Source organism: Diplotaxodon limnothrissa, linkage group LG5 (genome assembly GCF_057381915.1).
Source record: "Diplotaxodon limnothrissa isolate DT_005_m linkage group LG5, D_limnothrissa_male_GT1.1, whole genome shotgun sequence".
Classification (NCBI taxonomy): Eukaryota; Metazoa; Chordata; class Actinopteri; order Cichliformes; family Cichlidae; genus Diplotaxodon; species Diplotaxodon limnothrissa.
Window position 1 is genome coordinate 10,124,806 of NC_140600.1, and position 25,003 is coordinate 10,149,808.

A 25,003-nucleotide genomic window follows, 5' to 3' on the forward strand; every position below is an offset into this window, starting at 1 on the left:
AGTTGTGGGCCCATGGGCGGAGATCGTCAAGACACAAAGGAATCTCCCAGCAGGCACAGCAAAAACCAGGCCCTGGGCAGGCTTTTATGATACCTTTCAATCAGTGGATGATTCCCAGCTGAAATGACAGGTGATTTGACTCAGCCTGCAATTAATGACCTCATTTTAACAATTAAGAGCAGGGGAGGAAGAGGAAAGCCCCCGAAAAAGACAACGAGTTGAGCCGGGGGGCGAGTTTTGATGCCTCGATAGTGCAAGACGGTAACGTCTCCGCGTGTCAAACGTGACTGGAGCTTGTTGTCGCGGCTCAGGTGACCTCCTCCTCTTTTAAGCAGGTGGAATCCTGCAGGGAGAGCACACAGTGATGAGGAGCAGGCATGGGGAGGGGGAGGCTGTGGCAAGGATAGGGCGAAGAGGTGACTGGAGGGTGGCAAGGGAATGATGGAGTGCATCAAGCTGTGTGCCCACCCCCCCAACCTTCTCCTCCACCTTCTCTTACCCCCACCCCCCACAGCATAGAGGAAATTAAAGAGCTGTGTAGCAGGAGGAGAAGAGGAGAGGAGGGTGGTGATTTAGAGCGTGGCACAGGGGGATGGGGACCCGGCGCATTGGAGTTAATTACTGAATAATGAGGAACAATTTATTGTGTTCTTGTTAGAGACATCAAAATGCTGCTGGATACTGCCTATAGAGAGGAGCATGCCTCTCTCACTCCTTGTGCATCGGTTAAAATGTAGCGTTTAACTCAAAGTCATTAAAAAGCCCCCACCTTGCTTTGCCTTGCCTTATAAAGTGGCGGTGTTGCAGGTCTCCTGGGCAGATGAGGGGTCTTAACACATTGCCCTAAAATACTTCCACTTTCCTCCAGGCCTTCTGAGTGTACACTAAAACCTAATGACATTACCTGAGATGGGCTTCTTCTTGTTTTCATGGCATGCCACAAATCGTCCTGATTTTTAGACACAGCTACAGATTAGTTAGCTTCCTAACAAGGGACGCTATCAGCTCCTAAGCTAGCTAATTAAGACACTGCTATAAAATCTCCATAAGTAAAAAGAAAAACGGTCTCCTTTTGATCTTCTAAATGTTTGAAAAGGACTCATTAACACAACCACCTTTTGCATTTCTAACATTACTAGAGAACGACTGCTAGAAGAAGGAATACCATCCCTGATGTCACACTCTGTCAGGTAGCATGGGCTGAGGTTAGCGTAAATTTTCTTCCCTTCCTTTATTAAACCTGTAATCCAATTTGTTTTATAAATTATATGCCACTTCTAATCCTAGAATACAGTGTTTGCTTATTGTTTTAGTAGTTAACTGGACTTGCCAACAATTGCAGCTTGCGTTAGTGTTGTTTCCTTACATCTGTTTTTTTGCCAACTTAACTTCAAGGCTGTCATCCACACTAAGTCTCATTCAGATCTCCACTGATATTTGTAATGTATAATTTGAAATTGTAGATCAGGAATAATGGTGTATCTGAGTCACATGGTAGCTCACAGGCTAGCTAAATGCTATATCATACCCTGCTTTATAGTCTGAACTAAAAATGACTAGTACTGTTTAAGACCATGAACTCTTTACGAAAGCATTTACTGAAGAAATAAAACAATTGAGAAGTAAGTTAATTTTGTCATAACCTTCCATACAAGTCAAAGCAGTTGCCCCCTGCTGGCCCTTAAGGCCAATTCTATTAAGGAAACATGGAGTTGTAGCTACCTCAGTCATGTCTAAACTAGCAGTGGGGAAAAGAGGCATGAGCAGTATAATCATGTGCATTCCTGTGTGCCTTGGATGGCCCCAAGTTGGGAAGTTGTTCCTCTGACTTGGTGGTCATGTGCTTTTGAATTTTTGAATAGAAATATGTAAAAAAGCCATGAGCATAACAAAGATGTATTTTATACTTAAACAATGTGTCTACTGCAGTTTTCAGTACATAATAAATCATTACAGACTTACCTCTCTACCTTTGTATCACAGTTAGCTACTGCTACTACTTCTAACTAGTCTAGGTAACTGTGGTAGCTCTACAAGACAAAGGTTAGGACCTAACACCATATTAAAATTCAATTTTATCAAGCAATTAAAAGAAAATGCCACATATTTGTACTGTTAATTAAAAATGGCCAGCTATCAGCCAAACTGTTACTTTCACCTGCCAAATTTCTACTCATATGATGTCAACAAGTCAGCACTTCATACAAAATTTTTGCAGACAGAATTTTTACATGAATATTCTCATTCAGGAAACCATTTGTACCCTCAATTCAATGACACAGGAATGCACAGTAGCTATATATATTGATGTGGTTGTAATTTTGTTTGTGTTCACAAAGCACATTATTAGCCAATACACTATATTATTATTAAACTATATACTGGCAAAAATGGAATCCACTGGAGGTCCAGGGAGAAAACCACTGCTGACCAAAAACAACACAGAGGCTTGTCTCACATCTGCCAAAAACCATCTTGATAATCCCTAAGACTTTTGGAAATATATTCTGTGGACTGATCAGACAAAAATTTGAACCTTTTGGAAGGTTTGAATCCCGTTAAAACGAACACAGGATTTTAAAAAAACAACAACAACAGTTAAACGGTCTATGGTTGCTTTGGTGCTTCAGGACCTGGACAATTTGACTGAGAGAACCATGAATTCTGCTCTCTACTAGAAAATTGTAAAAGAGATTTTGTGGTCTTGGGTTTGTGCCCTGAAGCTTGAGCACACCTGGGTTACGCAGGAGAACAACGATATGAGCCACACCAGCAAGTCCACCTTTGAATGCCTTGAGTGAGTTATGGCTATTCACATTCAAAAACCAACCAACGTTGCTCAATTAAAATGATTTTGCAAAGAAGGAATGTGAAAGACTGCTTGTCAATTATCGCAAACCTTTAATTGCAGTTCTTGCTTCCAAAGGTGGCACAACCAGTAATTAGGTATAGGGAGGAAAATACTAGCACAGTAGCCTACACAAAGAACATGATAAACGTTAACGCAAAAGGTAGCAGCTAGTCTGAATATATATTAAAAGAAAACAGCCATTCCAATAGCTCGTTCATACTAGCTTTATGTGTTGACGAAGTTACTTCCTTTTTTGGAGCAGTGTTTGGCAAACCACCAGTTTTTCCCTTTGTCGTAGTCCTAGTGTTAAAACTCATCTATGTGCAAAGTCATTCATATCATACAGGCTTACAGATTACTCATGCAAGAGACTTGTAAATAGCTTTCATGTTGCAGAAGTTTCATGCCAATATTCTTTCATTATCGCTGTAAACACGACTCTTCACACCTCGATGATGCTTACTGCGTTCCTCGTAAAAATTGGCTGCGTATAACTTAATTTATCAGGTAAGAAAGTGAAAAAAGGAACGCTGAATGCAACTTGACTTTATTCTCCACCAGAGAAAGACCAAGGCTCTCCTTTCTTAGCAGCAACGTGTCAGACCTGCTATCGGTCCTTAGCAGAGTGTGAAGTATCCCAACTCTTTGATGTGTTAAATATGAAATCTGACCATAGAACAAAGCAGCTGTCAGCAACCAGCACGTGTCAAGAGCAATCCACGCCAATTATTATTGAATTTCTGTCATGCATGCGTCTGCCGTGCAGACACTGAGGTGTGTTACTGTATCGCAGTGCTAACAAAGACTTCAGACAGTCTTCAAAAATAAACATCACAGGCTTCAGTTGTCTATATCAAAAGGTTGCTGATGATCGTCTGCAAATACAAGCCAAGGCTCACCTTTTGTCCAGGCTTCATCGAGAAAGGGTTAAATAATTTGCTGCAAAACAGTCAGAAGCGTTGCACACACTGTACTGTGACCTCGAGAATATGGCTTTAACTTTGTCAAAGGGTCCCATATTAACAGCAACACAATCACTGGATCACAAATCACACAATGTAAGTTATGAGAGCTACATGCTGTGTCTCTGGTGACATTGAGGGAGAACGTGAGAAGGTGCTTGCTGAGTGTGTAGCCATGCTGTGTTGCCCAAATAGATACGTTCCATCTGAGAGTGATGCAGCCTTCGGAATGATCCCGCTAGACAGATGAGTGCTACTTGAATGTTAATGAGGGCTCCTTTAGACACGCATAAATTAAATGATTAGATGTCTGCAATCATGCAAGGTCCTTAGGTGTCCCCTATTTATGGCATTTGAAATGTAGCTGCCTTTATTTACGACATGTCTCCCCTGCACAGGCTTCGCCACCTGAGCAGCCCAATGCTTTCAAAAGACGGGTTTTTTTTAATGACCTGTAAATGAATCACTCTGGCAGAATCGTAAGAGAAGCGGAGCCCTGCCTCTTTTTCAAAACAAAAAGGGAAAGTGTGCTGTCCTCTGAAAGAAAAAAAAAAGAAAAAGCTCGCAGATGTTTTGAATAAAAGCCGCACTCCAGACAGGGAAAGATGCAGTAAAACATTTGTTTCCTATACGCCGCTAACAGAAAGATACACTGTCGAGCCTCAGAGAGGGGCCTCAGAGGACTGGCACAGTCTCTGAACGCGGTCGCCTAACAATGAATCTTCCTCCTCTCCAGTTCACACGCTCTTCATTGTCGTTTTCTAGATGCAACAACAGCTATTTTCATCTTCATGATTGCATTAATTACAGCATAACTCACGTCTCTTGGCTCCAGTACTGTTTTCCCTGTAGAAAACAGCGTGTCAATGCTTCAACAAAGGAAGGGAACAGTACATATACTCAGCTGGCACTTCATTAATCAACATAAGAAATCAGCATGGCTTGTCACTTATCTAGCTGAGTCTGCTACTGAAGTTGTATTATATTCTCTTTAAATGATTCATTCGAGTTGGGAAGATTTTAATGAGATTTAGACTGCATTCATATTACCGTAATACAGCCAGATACAGTACATGCAAACACCTCAATATGTAGACATAAAGCCTTGCGATGGACAGGCAGTGAGCGGCTGCTTCACTGTTGAATCATCTTAAAGACTCTTCACTGTCCCAGGAAGACTCTGGGGTGCACAAACAGCAATAATAGGAAGCACCTAAGTTACAGCCATCTGCTCTCAAGCCAAAGCTGAGGTTTTTTTGTGTGTGTGTTTTTGTGGCAGCAGAGAGAAGGGACTAGAGAAATTTCTTTTAAGATTCTTGCTTTTTTCCCCCTCTATTTATTAGGATAATGAATTTCCGACTGCAGTGCCAGTTCCACTGAGCCTGCTTCTCAGCCTAATTCTCTGTAACATTTCCTCATTGCCGCTGGGGAACATTATATGAAGGCAGGGCTTACAATACCATCAATATGCCCAAGACGACAATCGGACGTCTCATAGATATTAATGGAAGTGCAAATTAAATCAAAGTTGGAGTGCAGCTATCGGGGCTATGATCAATGCCTTTTGCACAGTCAGATTTAATATGGGGTTTGTAATTTGAGTATCCAAACAAAATGTGCATCTTAATGGGAAAGATGAAAGTAATCCCACATGGGGAGAAAATAATACATTAGCTGCATTGTAATTAGAGAACTCAGAGTGCAATGTTTCCCCAGTATTAATGTTGAATAAAAGCCTGATATATTTACGATGTGGAGACAGGATGTGGACGTTTTGAATTGTTTTTAGACACCTCGAGTCGTCTTAGGAAGCATCTTTAAAAAAACAAAAAAGACTATAACGATGTTGGGTAAATGCATGCGTAGGAAACAAATACAAATGATGAAATAAACTGTCAAATGTTAGAGCAAAAAAGCAGACTTGTTTTTGTTAAAGCAGTGGGAGCACATCTGTGTTATCACAGTCATAATGAAAGAAAAACACCTCAGGTATGTTTTGATTTAATTATGAAATACTTGATCTGAATATGAAAAATCCCATGTTTTTTAAGCCAAGCTGCTACAACCAAACAGAACAGAAGTATGTGAAACATGATTTTGGTAAAAGGTTCTTAATAAATAGTGATTGAGCAAGTCTCCCCGCAAGCATTCAAATGAAATACGATATAATAATGCCTCACTTTTATTTATTGGCAATCCTTCTGAGTACACACACAGCAGCCAGTTAAAGTGACCCCATGTGAAGTCGGCAGGTAGCATGCAGAGAGCAAACAGCAAAACAGCTTTTCAATGAATAACACATGAGCCAACAAACGTTGCTAGACAATGATCCAGTGCGTTCAGCGAGTCAAGTGCAACACACACAATCACGAGAGAACACAAAGAGCTAATCAAACTTGATGCAACCCTTCGTGATCAAAATGAAACAGCAGCTACTAGTAGGCGCCCATGCTTTTGTAAAAGAAAGTTAACTTAATTAAAAAGATATGAGCTTTGTAATAATCTAGTTTTTTTTCTTCGTTGTAATTTTTGTTTTGAATAGAAACACTCTGACAGTTTGAGGAAAGTGCTTTCGCTTCTTGGCAGACACTTATACGAGAAGGTCAAAAGCACTCCCATGCGTGTATGCTAAATAGCATGCTAGCGCTAGTAAGCCACAGACTATATAAAAGATAATTTTCAGGTCTAAAAAGTGAAGCCAATGTGGAATTGCCTTAAAACTGCATTCTTTCTCTCCTGGCGAACACAAGGTGTCTTCTGTGGTGGCAATAAAAGTCCAGTTGAATCAAACTCTAACCTGGCTCACTTGCTTTATGATCTTAGCAAAAACCTAACATCAAAAATCTCAATAAATGTTTTGTTGATAAGATTATGGTCTCATTTACTAGCTTCAAGTGAACTGAATACAATATGGTGTTTATTTCATAAATTATGATTCCTATTATGTGAAAATAGAACAGTAAAGCAAGGTATGGTTTTGGGTCAGTGTACTGGGCTTAAGTCACTCCAGTCAGGCAGCTCACATGCTTAGGTGTCTTTTTTCTTCTTTTCTTGTCTGATTTCTATTTTCTACATGCTAAGATGGCAGTGGCAATCAGCTTGAAAAACAAAATTTCTACAGAAAAAATAGGAACTTCACAACAAGATCACTGTGGCTTCAACTTTTTACGAGCAGTTTATGCTAGCAGACAGTTAGCTTTGCGCTTCACAAAGATAGCTTTAGCTTTGTCTGCTGAATATACTAAATATTTGCTGAAAATTTACAATAGGGACCCACTCTTCAGTGTAATGGTACCAATGGTTCACCTTTTACTAACAGTTTATGCTAGCAGACAATTAGCTTTGCACTTCACAAAGATAGCTTTAGCTTTGTCTGGACCTAACAAAACGCCCAACAGTATCACACTACTTATTTTATCAGTGTTATATTTTGTTTGCTAAATGATTAAAAATAAATAAATGTAAATATGATAAGTGGTTGTGTAAAACTGAAGTTAACTAATGCTAATTACCAATTTCTAAAGAAAATCTTTCTTACAGATATGGAAGGTACTGTGTCTACTTCATTTACAACTGAAGACATTTTCTCAACTTTATACTTAAAAACTGAGTGTCATTTATATAGCATTTCAAGTGTTAATAAGAACCACAAAATTTTAATTTTCACATGTATTTTGAATCAGAATTGCTGAATATTTTGACTGCAGTAAGCATTAGCACCTTCCATCATTTAATCAGTCCAATTAAATTGTTAGGGGTCCTTAAGTTTAAAGTTTGCACAGCACTCCTAGCCTTTATAACGAGATAAATGTTGACTTTTTTTGTTGCACAGTCCTATCTCTGATAAAAGCATCAGGGGGGAGAACAACTCAATTTATAAGGGGTAACATTTCATCTTTGAACACTTCACTGAGTGGGTATGTAACAGGACGCTATAATCCATCAATAAAACTGTATTGATATTGTCGAATGTTAATATGTCATCCATAAACCCTTGGGCCCTCTTGTCACCAGGACACAGTCTGCTCAGCAACTCATACTGCCTCATGGTGTTGTTCAAGATCGACCCAGGTCTCCCACTGAACGGCTGCCGCTGTAAAATGTTGCATGCCGTGACAGAGCGGAGCATTAATCAAAGTTGATTTGAAGTGCGAGAGCGCAAGTGCCTTTTTTGTTGCTGGAGAAGTGTTTAGCACAACAGTGCTGTGTACAATGGGGTCCCACTCTTCAGTGTAATGGTACCAAAAGGAGGTCATAAATAATGGATTCAAGATCACTTACACCTCATGAAGCAGGCTATGGCATTCAAAGGGATCATGTTTTGCTGCTCAAATTATGGATTTAGCTCTTTTGGCTGCAATTGTAAAGGAAAACAAGACCTCTCCAAGAGGACTCTGAAACAGTTTAATGTGGTGCAAAACATGACGGAAAAACAACAGTTTATACACTGCCACTAAATGATGACAGAGACTGGCTGGAAAAAGCAGATTATTTTTGCTTTCTGGTGGGATGTTTTGATTTAAAATTCTCCTGGAATATGTCTCATCTTCAACTTTAGTTAACTTGAAAAAAAAACCAAGCTAAAACTTGAGATTTTTAAATTCAATCTTGCTTGTGTTAAGTAAAGATTTGCAGATGCAAACAGATACTGCACCTTCCAACCGTTTTGTTCTATCGCCTTTCCACTTCACGTAACTTGTAACAATTATCTGAATCTCTCAACAGCTGGACATGATTACATTTTTAATGCATTTGAAATGTAACCGTCCACTATCACACCACATTTAATTAAAGATATATGAGTATTTATTCAGTTTTTCTTTGACTGTCACATTGAGCTGTTTGCATACTAGAATTGGAGAGGTCTTCTTGCAATAATCTGCCCACATACATGTAGCAGCTTGCTGTTATTATCTTTAGATGATAGCAAATAATGTGATAACCCCTTGTTGTAAGTTTTTGTCCTTGCATCAGTGCTGCACCTGACTCTATGCTGCCCCTCAGTGGCAAAACAGTGAAACAGTCCTACAAAGGACAAACTCGTGAACAAATTCTACAAAGTCTCACCTCCAGATGCTGAGCCAAAGTTTGATATTTCACCAGAAAATACGAGGATAAGAATCCCAATAATTTCCAATGTGCCAATGCAGCTGGAGATAAATACAGAAGAGAGAGGAGATGATCAGATCTCACTCCATATCTTAATGGGATCCTCTCACGAGCCATTCCGATTAATGACCAATCTCACAATTATGGAAATCAGAGATTGGTCACTAACAGTGAGAACTTGAAGTTGCTCACACAAACAGCAACAGTGTCACATTGCAGAGAGCGCTAATTGGCCACTACTTTTCATGTAATTGCGGCAACCAGGGTCACCTCCTCTGCTAACCTCTCCTTTAAGTATTGTTTTTCAGCACACAAACAGTTAATGGAGCAATTAAGATGGTTCTCACAAGTACCACTTCTGGGGACCATTTGGCAAGAAAGAGGTAGAGAGAAGCGGACTGGTGACTGCTCGGTCCATCATGCTGGGTGCACGAGTCCTAGGCGAAATAGAGCGAGGTGCAAGACGTGCAAGAACACTCCCACACTGGTGTGACTGGTCACCGATGAAGCAAACATTGTGTAGGAGCAAATTTCTGGAGTTTTTAAGAATTCACAAAATATATCAGTTTACTGGTGCTGTCGGCAAAAACATCAAAACTACCTGTTATGCAGGTCTTCTTTGTCATACCAAACAGCGCACCAGGGCATGTGGCTTTGGGTGCCAGGGTGGTGGCAGCTGATCCTTTGGGTCTTTAAGGTAGCAGCCTCTGTGGATCAAGCTTGTTCCTATTTGCCTAATAGACAAATAGGTCAGGTCAGCGCCTTAGGAGTTTTTGTCACATTCTTGTCCCTGAACAATTTTTGCGTTGTGGCACATCTATGGGGAAGAGCCAGCCGCGTTCAGGGACACCAGGATGCCGGCAAACACATGATCAATATCATTCATTTCACATGTCAGTGGTTTTAATATTGGGACTAATTGTTGTACACAGCACTCAACAGCAGCTAATGAGAGGGAAAAAAACAGTCACACACAGTCTTTCACTTTAACATGCAAGGATAACTTCCCCCAGTTCATTACAATACAAAACCTTTTTACTTTTTATTACCCATTTGTATTTTTGACAGCATTTATCTGTGTTTGTGTTGGAGCAGATACAATAAAGTGTTACAGTCACAGTCATCAGTATGTTTAAGCAGCATCCAGGGAATAAAACACTGTAACAAAAAAGAAACTGTGATAATTTGGTCTCAATTGAAAGTAACGCTTGGTACTTTCCTGCTAAAAGAATTGGTAATAAAAAAAATGTTTATAACTCTTTCCTGTATTTAACATTGTTGCTTTATTTTCCTTTCAGTAAAACATTTTCTGCTGTTGTACCACACCGGACATTGAACTAAGCCTACAGTCTGCACAGAGAAAAAAAAACCCAAACTCCCAAAACTGATCTCACCTGTCCAGAAACTGCAGTTTCATTTAAACTGATATTACTGTTCAAGTCTCAAAGGGACATAATATGAATGCCACCTATTTTTAATCCCTGGAGAATGAAGAAGAGGGGGGAGGAAAGTTTTCATCTCTTCATCTAACCCTTCTACCACAGACTTTGCCCACCTTCTATGACTAAGTTATGCCCTGTCATGTAGTCAGAGGCATCAGATGCCAAGTAGACCACTGCAGCTTGCAGGTCTGTCACTTGAGCCAGTCTACCAGCAGGAATATCTGACAGCCAGCGCTGCACCAGAGGCCTCAGACTCTCCGAGTGGATGAGAGGGGTGTCAACAATCCCCCTGAAAAGAGAAGCAGACAAAGTGAGAGAGCGAAAGAGGAGGGAAAAGCACACACACACAGACACACACAATGAAATCAGAAGACATCACAGTTCAGAGCCAGGAGTGACAGCGTTGTTTCAGAGCCACCACTTTGGTGACAAAAATAAACCCAATTATCCTTTGCAGAAAGGGCATGGCATGGCACCTCTGATGATATTTACTGTGGGACGGGTGGCACTTTAATGACTGGCACATCTCTGGAAGAGCCCATGGGTACGAGGGGACGTGTGGTATAATTTGCACATAGCCTTTGGTTAAATACTTATTATATTTCCCCATTGAAATGTGCTACTTTGATGCCGAGACAGTATTTAGGCGAAGTTTATCAGAAAACCGCTGCTTTTAGTTTGCTGGTTGCACACTGGCATCTAATAGCGCCGTGTCACAACAAATGCCATTCTCTCCACTCCTCTACAGTCAAATATCACAGAGCTTACATTTGAATAAATATGTCAACATGCCCGCCTGCGCCTAATACGAGACGACTTCTGACTTTCCCCACAATCGCTGTGACAGTGACTAAAAGCCATGAGGCCTGAATCATTGTTCGATGTATCCTGGTGCCTTGATATGGAATTCCAACATTTGGCTAAATTAGCACTTCCAAGGAGCGTGTGACACCTTGGTTAACATATTCCACCTCAATTATATTTCTCTTCAGCTGCCCTGTTATCTGGAACCTTTCCTGGCAATCAGAGGTACTGTTTTCCCTCAGCCAATTTTCTAGATAATGCAGCTTATCACCGCTGCGGCTAAAGTTGCCAATGGAATCAGGCTCCAGTCAACCTCGTGAGCGCTAATTGTGTCCCTTTTTTATGCATATTTACCGACTGTCACTTCAAAGAAATCAGCGGCCCATTGAGACACCCGGTTAGCGAGGGTGGGGGGGGGGAAGCGAATTGCTTCTTTGCAAATTAAAATTAGCAAACAAGCTGCCGATAAATAAAGCTGAGCGTGGCGCGTGTGTGAGGGCTTTGTTCTGGGGCTGTGACTGGGCCCGGCTCGCCCGGTGCCACCGGACGGATTTGCTCAGGGATGGCTGGGGCTAAGAGATGCTTCACTTAACACCCCCCCGCCCCCTCAACCACCACCCCTACCTCCCCTCCCGACACACATTCAAACAGCCCCCTTCCTGTGTTCTCCTCCTTTTTCTTCCTACTGCTCAGCTTCACAGACAAATAGATACAAACAAGGGCGCTATTGTTGCGCCGACACTTGGAGTGAGGTTGCAAATTTGATTCCCTAATTGAACAGAACAATTAGAGCAAGTGTTTGGTTGATTCATCCCTCAAGACGTCATCTAATTAAGCACTGATGCATTGTTTGAGGACTTAAATTAGTGCATCCCCCTCAAACGGGAGCTCTTCATATGAAAGCAAAACGGCGCTAATCACTGCCTCCTTTCGCAGCTTGCTATAATCAAAAGGTGGGCCGCTGTGTTTTGGAGGAAGACGAGGAAGGCCAAAAATAGGCAGTACTTACGGCGAGATGCAGTTGACGCGCACTCCTCTGTCGGCCCATTCAGTGCCCAGAGTCTGAGTCAGTTTGACCACACCGGCCTTGGATGTGTTGTATGAAAGCTGCTTCTGAGGATGGGGGACTGGACAGTGAAGGGTGGAAAGAAAATGAGTTACTGAAAAAAGTCACTGCTGTCCATTTCGGGAAGTGGCACGTGCCATTTAAGAAGGCAACAATTACAGCATCATTAATAGTGGTATGCACTTTTCACATTCTTATTAAAGCCTCTTGTTGTTTTATCATTTGCCTTAACTGAAGAGTTTCCTTCTTACAGCGGGCCAATAGCTTCTACGGTGCACATTCCAGTTCCTGTGGTTTCTTGTGCACACTACATAAAAGCTCTTCCATTAGCTGCTGGGGACTCTGTGGATGATGCTAGGTAAAATTAATTGCTTATAATGTCCAGTTATGCTCTGTCCTCAGCAACAAAGGGAGGGAGCCATTTGTTTGCCTTGACCATCACAGATGCTGCACACTGCATGGGATGCCGGGACAGGGGCTCATTTTCTCCTGGTTGATTAATCATCACAAGGAAGGCTCCAAGTTACATACAACTTTAGTAGTTAACCTCATCACCCGCCGATCTGACTGCCAAATGGCTTCAGTGTGAGACCGGGGATGATAAATACCAGCCAGCTGCGGAGAGGCAGAGAGTGGTCCTGAGGAGAAAAGGGCTGGAGCATCCTGCATGCAATTTAGGGATGTTGGAAAAAAGAAGACAAAGAGGAATAAAATTTGCAGTGTAGGGGTAAAAGCTGGGATGTGTTGAAGAAATAACAAGTAAAGGGTGGGACAGGAGGATGGTAGCCATGAGCAGGGTTCAGCGACGAGATTGCAGAGGAAGGTAAGGTTGGGTTGGGCTGGGCTGGATAAGGGTAGGCTGGGACCTCAGAGGAGCAGGCGAGGATGAGCCGAGCTCAGGGCTTACACGCAGATTGAAGGTGAAATCCGACTTATCAGGACAGGAAACACAGCTCAAAATGCCTAACAGCACTAATCCTTGCTCAAGACCTGATGATACGGCCGCAAAATACCATTCAGAAAATGCCATCATCCTTTAAATAAACCTGCATTGATGTTTTTCGCCGTCTTAAAGAGCAGTAATCCCCAGAGAAGCGAAAAAGAAGTAGAAGGAGAGCATTTTCCAAAGCCCTCTTTAACATTCACCCTACTTATTGCCCGTTGCAAGTGGGAGAAAACATGCTCTTTATCAGGCACGCCTTTTAAATTTTGAATTCTTCTGAGCAGATAAGGAGTTCAAATGATGTACTCTTTTCCCAGCTGCGGTTGTTATGTCCATTTCTATGCAGGGCAGATCTGCAGGTATGAGTGCGAGAGTCACAAATCCCTCAAGTAAGGTCAAAACCAAAAAAGAAAAGAAAAAAAAAAATCAAGATAGATATTTCCTGTCCGGGTGTCTTTGAGCTGCTGGCCGTCATTCAGAAAAAAATAGTTGTTGATGTTCAGAGAGTGTCTGTGTGTGTGTGTCGAGGGGGTGTTTGCAGGCCCACGAGCACATTCCATTCAGCAGATGGACAAAAAGCTGTCATTGTGCATTTTAATTGGACATTTACGGCTGCTTTTTGGTCGTCCACTTGGCTAGAACAGGTCCCATCTGATTACACATTATGACAATATTATAACAGATGTCCAGACCAATAAAGTAAATTCCTGAAGGACTGAGCGTAATGCGAGTAATTGATCATTTTCTTTATGCCGGCCTCTATTTACCAGCATGTTCCTGTTTTACAGATTGCCCCTGCAGTCGGGACTGGGGTCCATATGGCACGGCGCTTTACTGGCGATTTGACTATACTGCTGATGAAGTGTTGCAGTTCCTCTGGAGAAACCTGTTGGAGGAGGAACATTACACCGGTGCAGCGAATTACAAGGCTTTTACTAGGCTCCCACTAAACTCTAAAAGTGTCTTCCGCTGTTCAAACAAGGCCGTTGGCACAGGCTGGGGTTTTGCCGCGGCACAGGAACCCTCCCCTCCCAAGTTGGACCTCAGGTTGCCTTCCACATCCTCCAGACAGCTCCGCGGAGAGGGGATGTTTATTATGATGCAAAAATGCCTCGGCGAGATGCAATCACAACACTGCTACTGTATGCAGGGGTGGATGCATCTCTATAGAACTGTTTAACTGGGCTAAAAGTTGCCTAATCCTGTTTTAAAAGTGAAGGCTCACCTTAAGTTTCTCATAAACGAAGAAAACTGCTAAAAAAAAGACTTTGTTTGAAGATGAAAATCTAATGCGATGTGCACTCACCCACATAGCTGTACAGCACAAATGTATTTAACTCTCCCTTCCTCCCCCTCCTTCACTCTGCCCAACTCTCCACGCCAAATGGAGAGATTAAAAGCAGACATGGAGGGGCTCCAGAGAGAAAGTGGGGAAATAGAATCATCACTCACCTATTAGACTGGCCATGGAAGCTGTGTTGATAATCTTGCCGTACCCTTGCTTCAACATCACTCGACCTGCTGCCTAAGGCAAGGATTCGGAGGGGCGAGAGACACGTTAAACACCTTATTATTAAGGCCCTGATATGCCATGCCCAAAGCTGAGCACAGATCAACACAAAAACATGCAGTTTATCGTCGGAGACGGGAAAACGTTTGGTGTGGATTTGAAAGCGGCACAAAAAAAAGGGTGGGCGTGGGGGGGGGGTTGTAGGTTGTACATATAGATGTCTCGCAGCAGCTCGATAATTTAGGACTAAATTTAGTTTCTACAAAGGAGCTCAAGCTGGTTGGACCATTAATTAGGTCACAGTCTTAACTAGTTTGGACAGAAATAGAGTGCTGAAGGAATACGTCACCGAGAATCTGTTTGGCTCTTTTTTACTCATATTTAACTGGGAATAATTTGTAAATATATTAAACTGATGGATGCATTTTTCATTTTAACAGAAAATAACATTTCAGCTATGGGGTGTTTGCATGAACTGTACTCGTTGTGTGTGCAGAATCAGGATTTTTTCCTTCTTAAGCTTCGAAAACAGCAAGAAAACATGACCCGTCACAAAAGGACAGATAATGTGAAAAAACTGTCAAAAGATTTGACAGTTTTGTGGAAAAATATGAATTAATGACAGATAGTCAGTATGGGTTCAGAAACAACAGATCAACAGCTTTGGCACTGATAGATTTAATGGAAAAGATAACGGAATGTATGGATAATAAGAGGTATGCGCTCGGAGTTTTCTTAGATCTAAAGAAGGCGTTTGATACTGTTAATCATGAAATTCTATTAAAAAAACTGGAAAAGTACGGGTTTAGGGGAGTGGTTTTGGAATGGTTAAAAAGCTATGTAGGGAATAGGCAACAATATGTACAAATAAATGAATATAAATCTAATTTGATGGATATAGCTTGTGGAGTACCTCAAGGTTCAGTACTGGGTCCAAAAATGTTTATTATGTACTTAAATGATATCTGCAGAGTATCGGAGATTTTAAAGTTTGTAATATTTGCAGATGACACAAATATACTGTGTGCAGGTGGGGAATTGCCACAGGTTTTGGAAATGATCACACAGGAATTAACGATATTAAAGAAGTGGTTTGATATAAATAAATTATCATTGAATCTCGATAAAACCAAATTTATGTTGTTTGGAAACCAAAAGAAAAACATCGAAGTAGAAATATGTGTTGACAATGTATATTTAGAAAGAGTAAATGAAATAAAATTTCTTGGGGTGATCATTGACCACAAGCTCTGTTGGAAGCCACACATTACTTATGTTCGGGGGAAATTGGCACGGGGCATTGCCGTCCTGGGAAAAGCAAAGCATATGTTGGATCAGAAAGCACTGCACATTTTATACTGTGCTTTACTACTGCCATATATGAGCTACTGTGTAGAGGTCTGGGGAAACACATACAAAAGTAACACACAAACAATAACTATAATACAGAAAAGGGCCATTAGATTAATAAATAATGTAGGGTACAGGGACCATACAAATGCACTCTTTGTCAAAATGCAAGCTATTAAATTCCAAGACTTGGTGAAGCTTAAAACAGCGCAAATGATGTATAAAGTCAGAAATAAATTGCTTCCCAAAGAAATCTGTAAATTGTTCATAGAAAGAGAAGGTGGGTATAACTTAAGAGGGAAATGGAATTTAAAAATACAAAGTGCTAGAACAACTTTAAGAACTATGTCAATCTCAATTGCAGGAGTTAAATTATGGAACAGTCTAACAGAAGAAATAAAAGACAGTCAAAACATAAAACAGTTTAAAGTAAAATATAAAAACCTAATTTTAAATAAGTATAAGAATGAAGAAAACGGGGTTAACCCAGGACGGTAATGTTGCTGGTAATGGTGTTGCGGTTCTTTTTTGGTTGTTTTTTTGTTTTTTTTGTTTTGTTTTGGTTTGTTGTTTTTCCATAACTTGTGTATCTGCAAATATACACATTCTGTATTTTTCATATGAAAGAAACTATACTGTGGTGGGGCTTGCTAATTTCTTGTTTTTGATTTATGTATGTTATGTTTTGTTTTACTTCATATGTTTATATGTTTCATATGTTGTTTGTTTAATTTAAGACAAAAAAAAATTAAATGAATGAGAGGTAAAACTTGAGGGGGTAGGGACAAATAAGTAAATACTTCAGCCTACTCCTTTTCAAACAAATAATGGAATGATATTTTGTAATGATTGTGAAGGCACATGTTTGAAATGTTTGAAATAAAAATGAACTGAACTGAACTGAACTGATGTATGTCAAGTCTTCAGCTGCTATAGAGGCAGCTCTGTTTTAGATTTGCTTCAGTAAACATGTTCATTCAAACACTTTCCTATTAGTGAATCTGACTGATCAATAAGTGCACGATTCATTTTGAATTTGTCTCTGTTTATAGATTAGTTTTTAATTTGTAATGGAAATAAACCAACTCTATAAAATTAGTGCAGTGAGATGAGCGAAAGCTACAGTGGTTAAGTACATTTTCTGGCAGTTCTGGTAAACATAAAACCCGTTTGTATGCTACAAAACGTCTTCCTACCCAGTGTTTATCAAAGCAGAGGTGTATGTGAGTGAATCTCTTACAAAACTAATTAGGACCAAATCACTTGGAAAAATACTTGATAATATTTACTGCTATTGCACTACCCTCGCACAGGATGGGAGGTGACACACACCTGACAGCACATGAAGGTCCCCCTGAGGTTCACATTAAAGGTTTTGTCCCACTCCTCTAGACTGGTGTCTTCGCTGGCTGAGTTCATGTTGATGCCAGCATTGTTACAACCAATGTGGATCACTCCCCATTTGGAAACGATGGCGTCGATCATCCTCTGGACGTCATCTGACTTGCTGATGTCAGCTGTTATCGAAATGGCATTGATACCTGTTTGAAAGTAACACAGGGGTGTACTGTGAGAAAATTCGGCATTTTAGATTCTTTGACACAAAAAGTAATGCCCTAAGTAATGTGGATATAGTGAGATCACGTTTGATCAAACATTTTATCCTTTAGTATGCTGCCATCTGCTGGTCAAGACACAAACTAATGACAAAATTCACAATGTGAAACTCATTTTGAATGAATAAACGCAGGGCATGCTTGTTTTCTCACAAATAAAGCCCGGTTTGAAGCGTGCTATTCAACAGTGATGCTGTCATAGCAGATTTTCCAGTTTAAGGCCAGCTTCACCACTTTGAGGCCAACATATTGTTGTGACTCTTACAGGTTTTCATTTTAATTTCTGGCTGTCATCGATGTCTTTGAACTTATTGCTCTGCACCGCAAGCAATCTTAAGACATCTGCAGTATTTCGGCTATTGCAGCGAACAAAAGCAGGGAGACTCCAGGCTGTTCAGCATCACATTCCTTTGGACTTCTTTAACAATTGAGTCACAGCAGGGTGAACAGTCCGAAAAAAAGGAGCAAGTTATGTTAAATCAGGGTTGTAATGTAGTTCTTCTTATTAACTTTAAGGAAAGTTTTAAGGAAAGGAACAACTTAAGAACAACAACCATAACAACAATCAAGTGAGTAAAGAAAGGAAAGTAACCAGTAACTTTTTTTCCTTAATTACTGATTACAGAATAAAACTGAACCACACTGTTTTAGGAGTTGTGGATTAAAGCCATCCTAGTAAGTGGACTTCATTCCATATTTAGTGGCGACTCTATCCCTAAATTCTGTCCCAGATATAAATTTTGTTGACCTTGAAGTTACGTGAGTGACGTCCATTCAATGAAACAAACACAAATGGAGAATGTAAAATCACAAGTGCGGGGGGGAGATGATGAAATTAACTTAATGTATACAAAATATATATATATATATATACAATATATACAGAAATTCAAAGAATTTAGATTTGTAATAAAAGTATTTTCAGAAACCTGTACATGTTAATAATCACTGTCTATGTAACAATGTTCGTGTAAAGTCTCACATTGATTGGCTCACCAGTTAAGAAGGAGACATACAGACATATGCCATGATCCTTACAGTATGAACACTGACCATTCAGTCCTAGCCTATATAACAACCATAGCTTCATAATGATTACAGAACATCAGACTACTTGTTCTTATTGCTTAAAAATGCAGAATTATCATATAGAAATAAAAAACCTGAAGTTGTGCGCTATTTGAACACGTTGCCTGCCTGCAGCACTAAAGGACTCCGTGAGAGACGTCTGTCTCGCCCTAGCAGCACCTCTCCTCCCCTTCAATTTGCCTCAACATAAGCTCATCATATTCTGTGACATGATTTACTCTGAGGTGTTTGACGAGGTAAAATACGTCCACACATGACTCCAGTTACGCTCAGCCATTGTTGTGAGTGTGCACGTCAAGGGGCTGCGACACATTCATACAGCCATATTTCGCACATGACTATGAAAGGCGGAAGAGGAAGTAGTTCCGCTGTGTTCCTGTTAATGGTAAACTACATATTTACCCCAAATTACTAAAATATTGATATTTTAATTTGAGAATCAATTCTAGAACATAAATAACTGGTATCGGAGGAATCGGTATGTCAATATCGATCCGCACACCACTACTTCACAGGGCCAACCTGCAGTACCTTAATAGCCCACCAGGAGGCTGCAGACCACTTTGGGAATCCATTCTCTAAACTAGGATGGGCTGTGAAAAAAAGGGCATTCAAGTCAGTCCTTGTATGTTTTTTGTTACCTTTAAGGAAGAGCTCCTCAACGACTGTCTCAGCTTTTGCTCCATCCAGGTCTACCACAGCCACCTTTGCACCAGCTTCACCCAGAGCGTGAGCGAATGCTCGGCCTATGCCTTGTCCAGCGCCTGTCACATAGGCCACCTTACCGTCAAGACGCATTCGATCCAGGATGAAACGCCCTGTGACCCCACGGAAAACCTCATCATCTGTAATTTTACACTAATGAACGAGAATAAACAGGCAGATGTGATCAGTAAGTATGATGATGCCTGGAGAAACTCGTCACATCAATCATTACATGCTGTAAATAAAACGTAGTCAGAACTACAAAGTGGTAATCCATAAATCAATAGGATTTTGCAGGGAAGCCACAGATAGAATCAATAATGGCACAGTGAAAGAAGGAGTACAAGTAAGCAGATACAAATCAACATAGAAAAGCTCCTGCTAACAAGTGCTAACAGGTATATTTTAAAATAGGATTTAACTTTTCACCGTATGAAAAAACCTCAACACAGACCTTTTAGATCATCTGTAAGTAAAATTAACCACACTGAATAAGTGCCCCAAACATTTCATTTCATTCATTCATTTGTGTCATGATGAGGGAGATGAATTGTTTATATGGTAAACTCTTTCTTTTGATGGGGTCATGAAAAGAATTAAATCACTACTTGGTAGGTGAGATAAACTTGGATCCCGCTTATCCCTGAGTTGTGAGGTGTTTATATCTAGCATTTAATGTTATAGTATTGCTGATACTGTGAATAGTGAAGGCACGTATATCAGCTGTGACTGAGGGAGGTTAACAGTACCTGATGCCGAAAGCACTCAGCAGCCGGAGGTACCCGACGGATAAGAGTGAGGCCGTCTCTTAAAGGGACTATGACCTTTCAAACAAGGAGGCATTATTAGAATAAAGGTTAACCAACAAACAACTGACTGCAACACGAAAACATCTGAAACTCACCTGCTCTACTCGGGGGTCATTAGACACAAACTGGTTGAACTCGCGAAGGGCCAGTCCATTGCTATCTGTGGTTTCATTAAGATAAACCCTGGCTTTGAACAGCGAGTTATCGATACATATGACCCCTCGCAATCTGAGCATGTTGTTGTCCATGATAAATTTGTAGTAGTTGATGTAGTTGTTTTTGTCTGCATCGATGAAAACCATGTCGAACTGTTCACCGGCGGTGGCTAATTCCTGGAACAGAGACAACGTTATTACAAAACTGACCCCATGACCCACAGTTTGTTCACTTATTGACAAAAAGGGTCAGCGTTAGCCTTGGACTGTTCTGATTATCAAAGTCAAAGTCAAAGTCAACTTTATTTGTCGATTCTTCCACATGTACAGGACATACGGAGAATAGAAATTGCGTTACTCTTCAATCCCTAGATAAATAGCAAATGAACATTTAAATATATTTAAATATAAAAGTGATTTAAAAAAATGCAAGTAAAATAATTAAAAAGTAAAAATTTAAATAAATACAATTTTACATATAACAAGGAAGCTATACAATATACAATATAATGGGTAAGTGACATTGAGTGTAAACCAGGCAGAGTAGTGCAAATAGGCAAATAGTGCAAATGGAGATTTAGTAGTGTACGGTAAGAGAAAGTGTAACAACAAAGTCTTATGAGGTAATGGCAGTCCAATGCTCCACAAAGTGACTGGTAACTGGTGCAGGCCAGTGAGTGAGTCAGAGAGTGTGTGTGTTTGTGTGTGTGTGACAGAGTTCAGTGAGACCGTGGAGGAGAGAGGGGAGAGGGGGCAGAATCGGGAGGGAGTTAAGCTTCCTGACAGCCTGATGGATGAAGCTGTCCTTCAGCCTGCTGGTCCTGGCCTGGAGACTCCGCAGTCTCCTCCCCGACGGCAGCAGCTTGAAGAAGCTTTGCATTGGGTGTGTGGGATCAGCCGCTATGCAAAGGGCTTTTTTAGTGAGACGGGTGCTGTAAATGTCCTGGAGGGAGGGGAGAGAGACACCAATGATCCTCTCTGCAGCTCTCACTATGCGTTGGAGGGTCCTATGACAGGACGCATTGCAGGCTCCAAACCACACAGTGATGCAGCTCGACAGGATGCTCTCGATGGTGCCTCTGTAGAAAGTGTACATGATGGGGGCTGGTGCTCCTGCTCTTCTTAGTTTGCGGAGAAAGAAGAGACGCTGCTGTGATTTCTTGGCCAGTGCTGTGGTGTTGTACGTCCAGGAGAGATCCTCTGTGATGTGCACACCCAAGAACTTGGTGCTGCTCACTCTCTCCACAGACGCTCCGTCAATGGTCAGAGGAGCATGTTGGGTGTGCATTCTCCTGAAGTCCACAACAATCTCCTTCGTCTTCTCCACATTCAGAGAGAGATTGTTGTCAGCACACCACGTGGCCAGGCGTCTCACCTCACTTCTGTAGTCGGTCTCATCCCTGTTGCTAATGAGACCCACCACCGTTGTGTCGTCCGCAAACTTGATGAAGAGGTTGGAGCTGTATGATGGAGTGCAGTCATGGGTCAGCAGAGTGAAGAGGAGGGGGCTCAGCACACATCCCTGCGGGGCCCCCGTGTTTAAAATGATGGTGCTGGATGTATTACTGCCAACCCGTACTGCTTGAGGTCTTCCGGTGAGGAAATCCAACAGCCAGTTGCACAGTGAGGTGTTGAGCCCCAGCTGGACCAGTTTTTGAATGAGCTGTTGGGGGATTATGGTGTTGATTATGGAACGCATGTGACACGCAGTGAAGGCTAAGTGTTACCTAAATGTATTTTTAGTTTGCAAAACAGTTCATTGGACCTTCAAAAGGATCCAAAGTTGATCGATTTTTATTCACCTTTAGTGTCTCCATGGCATTTCCAGTCTTGACGTTAATCTTTTTACCATGTGGAGACTTATCAAAAATGGGCTGAGCAAACTCTTTAAGGTATGGCTCCAACTCGCAGGCCACTAAGCACCCGTCCTCTGGTAGGGCTTCAGCCATCGACAGAGCTCCATAGCCAGTGAACATCCCGATCTCTAGGACCCTTTTTGCTTGACTCATGTGGATCAGCATCTTCAGCGTTTGACCTGCCAAAAACAGATCACAGATCATGTTATCACAATATGACTAAACCAGTAAAAAAGAAAATGGTATAGTGTAAGCAGCACATGTATGAAAGTCCCACCTTCAACGTGTCCAGTGATACATTCCTTGGGAAGCTTGAACATAGTCTTGCCCTCCTTGTGCACTTGATCCCAGTCATGAGAAAAAGTCTTTCTACAATGGAGTGTAATCGAATATGTTAATGCTTATTTCACACAGCAAATGCTTGCTGTGCTTTATGATTATAAGTGAGGACTTACTTAAAAAGTTCTGCAAGCTGTTCACTTTCCTGTGTGGTCATTTTCTCCAGGTAGTCATCCAGGCCACTGGCGATGTCCAGAGCCTTCTGCAAGTGGCTTGTCAACTCTTCTGGAACATTCCCACAGGATGCAGCTATGTCCTGGGCTTTAGTTAAAAGGTCCACAATGACTTCCACTGGGGTGTCAGGAACTGGGGAGGATGTCATATGTAATGTTACTTAATGATGTCTCCATTCTAGTTTTATTGTCATTTCCTGCTCCAGTAAAATGATGCATCTCAGAAACTCTGAGTCGATGTTTAATATCAAGTAAATTATTCAGCTGGTTTTAAGAATATCAGAAAATTGAGGTAATGACTAATATGCATTATTCATGCATTATCCTTACAGAAACGTTTTTTTCACTTTCAGCATTTTGTGTTAGAAAAATAATAAATATAACTAAAGAAAAATCAGATAGATCAGAAATACTTTATTGATCTCCAAAAATCTGCAAATTATAGAAAGCATTATATTGTGTATACTTACTGCACAGTAAAGTCAATAAATTGAATAGTTTTTAGTGCTAAGTCACAGTTTCTTGCCTATAATGAGTCAGCTGATATCTGCACTCATCAGCCACTTTGGTAAGAACACCTGGTCAACTGCTTATTAATGCAGATATCTAATGAGCCAATTATAGGGCAGCACCTCAGTGCATTAGGGCATGTAGACATGGTCAAGATGATGAAGAACATTTGAATGGGGAAGAAAGGTGAACATGGCATGGTTGCTGATTCCAGACGGGCTGATTTGAGTATCTTAAAAACTGCAGATCTGCTGGGATTTTCTCATACAGCCAACTGTGGGGTTCACAGACAAGGCGCAGGAAAATAGAACACATCTGGTGAGCAGCAGTTCTCTGAGAGAAAATCTCTTGTTAATGTCAGAGGTTAGATGAGAATGACCAGACTGCTCAAAGTGGACACTAACTCAAACAACCACTTGTTTACAACTAACTAAGGCATGCAGAAGAGCATCTCTGAGTGGGATGCGCTGTAACGCCCCACAATAATCTTAATAAAGTGTCGCCTAAGTGTCAAAAGAACTACCTGAATTATTCAAATTATTAAAAAGTTTTAACAGGGACCTCCCAATAAAAGTAAGCAGTTTACTTAAACCTAAAGCACTCTACTCGAAATAAGTACTTTCACTTTTATACTTTAATACTGCACGTGTTAATATTTCAGGAAAATATTCCACCTTTTATTCAACTGCCTTATGCACATAAAGTTAACATAACGTTGAGAATTAAAATTGTGCATATGACACCAGCACACTAACGCATTATAGCGTAGTTTAATACACAAGTAATACAAATATGCACCGTTTATAGAACTGTCCTGCCACATATACGTTGTTCACGTGTCTGTGTTAATATATCTTTTAAAATCGAAAAACTTACAGTACCGTTAAGAATTGAGATATCGATTTATCAGAACGGGAGTAAAAAAAATGGCAATAGTCTTACCTTTTTCGGTTGACATGCTTCCGTTTTATGGGCGTGACGCTTTTACCGAGTAGAGGACGCTAATCTGTACCTGCGGAGGTAACTGAAGTTTCAGTTATATCACCAAAACTAGCTAATTGTTAGGTAAGGCGGAGAGACTGGCTTACACAACAACGACTCTTCATTATTCAACTGGTTCTGGCACGTGACAGCGGCTCCTGCCTGCCTCCGACCAGTGTCTGAACGCTGGTTATCAAACAGCTTTCCCAGCTCAGGGTGTCACTCTTTCTGAGAAGAAGCTGGGTAGTGAGTGGGTGGGTGGAAAAGGGGGGGGGGCGTCAGTGAGCCAGTTTGTGGGAGGGCCTGAAATGTCTGAAGTTCCTGAAATGATTTTGGCTATTTACGGCTGACTGCGATCCAAGAAGAGAGCAAAACTCCAACCAGTACCATTAGCCACACGTGTGTGAGATATAGATAAATAAATAGATACTTGATCCCGCAAGGGAAAATACTTCATTACAGCTGCAGCAAAAAGAATACTAATTGTGTAATCTACAATAGAAAAAGCATTGTAAAAAGTACCACAGGACCATACTGAATGCCTTATTATGTGGAATTCTATATGGAAGCGTTATAAAATAAGCTAATACCATACAATACTAAGTTTAAAGCACTTTAAAACAGCTACATCAGATACAGAAAAGTGAATAAATACATTGAAAACTATTTTTTTTAAAAGTTGATACAAAAACAACATTAAATGCAGCTATACCACAATGAAAACAAACAGTCA

General features: G+C 40.9%; 1 protein-coding gene across 1 annotated transcript; it reads right to left on the reverse strand.

Annotated features, from left to right (window-relative positions):
* Positions 1 to 10,457: 10,457 nt before the first annotated feature.
* Positions 10,458 to 24,247, reverse strand: LOC146631581 (uncharacterized). Its single transcript, XM_085353780.1, has 11 exons — positions 24,232 to 24,247; positions 22,723 to 22,912; positions 22,545 to 22,636; positions 22,214 to 22,446; positions 20,352 to 20,588; positions 20,197 to 20,271; positions 19,384 to 19,600; positions 17,370 to 17,578; positions 14,630 to 14,702; positions 12,178 to 12,295; positions 10,458 to 10,653 (listed from the first exon to the last, which is right to left on the reverse strand). Exons 1-11 carry the CDS (start codon positions 24,245 to 24,247, stop codon positions 10,458 to 10,460), a joined length of 1,656 nt encoding a protein of 551 aa, XP_085209906.1.
* Positions 24,248 to 25,003: the final 756 nt, after the last annotated feature.

Bases quoted from the DNA above. Each gene is read 5' to 3' on its own strand.
- LOC146631581 (XM_085353780.1), bottom strand. The intron at 20,589-22,213 runs GTGAATAAAAAT...TCTCTGTTCCAG, and splicing joins ATGCCATGGAGACACTAAAG to GAATTAGCCACCGCCGGTGA. The intron at 14,703-17,369 runs GTGTGTGTCACC...TCCTTGCCTTAG, and splicing joins GGACCTTCATGTGCTGTCAG to GCAGCAGGTCGAGTGATGTT.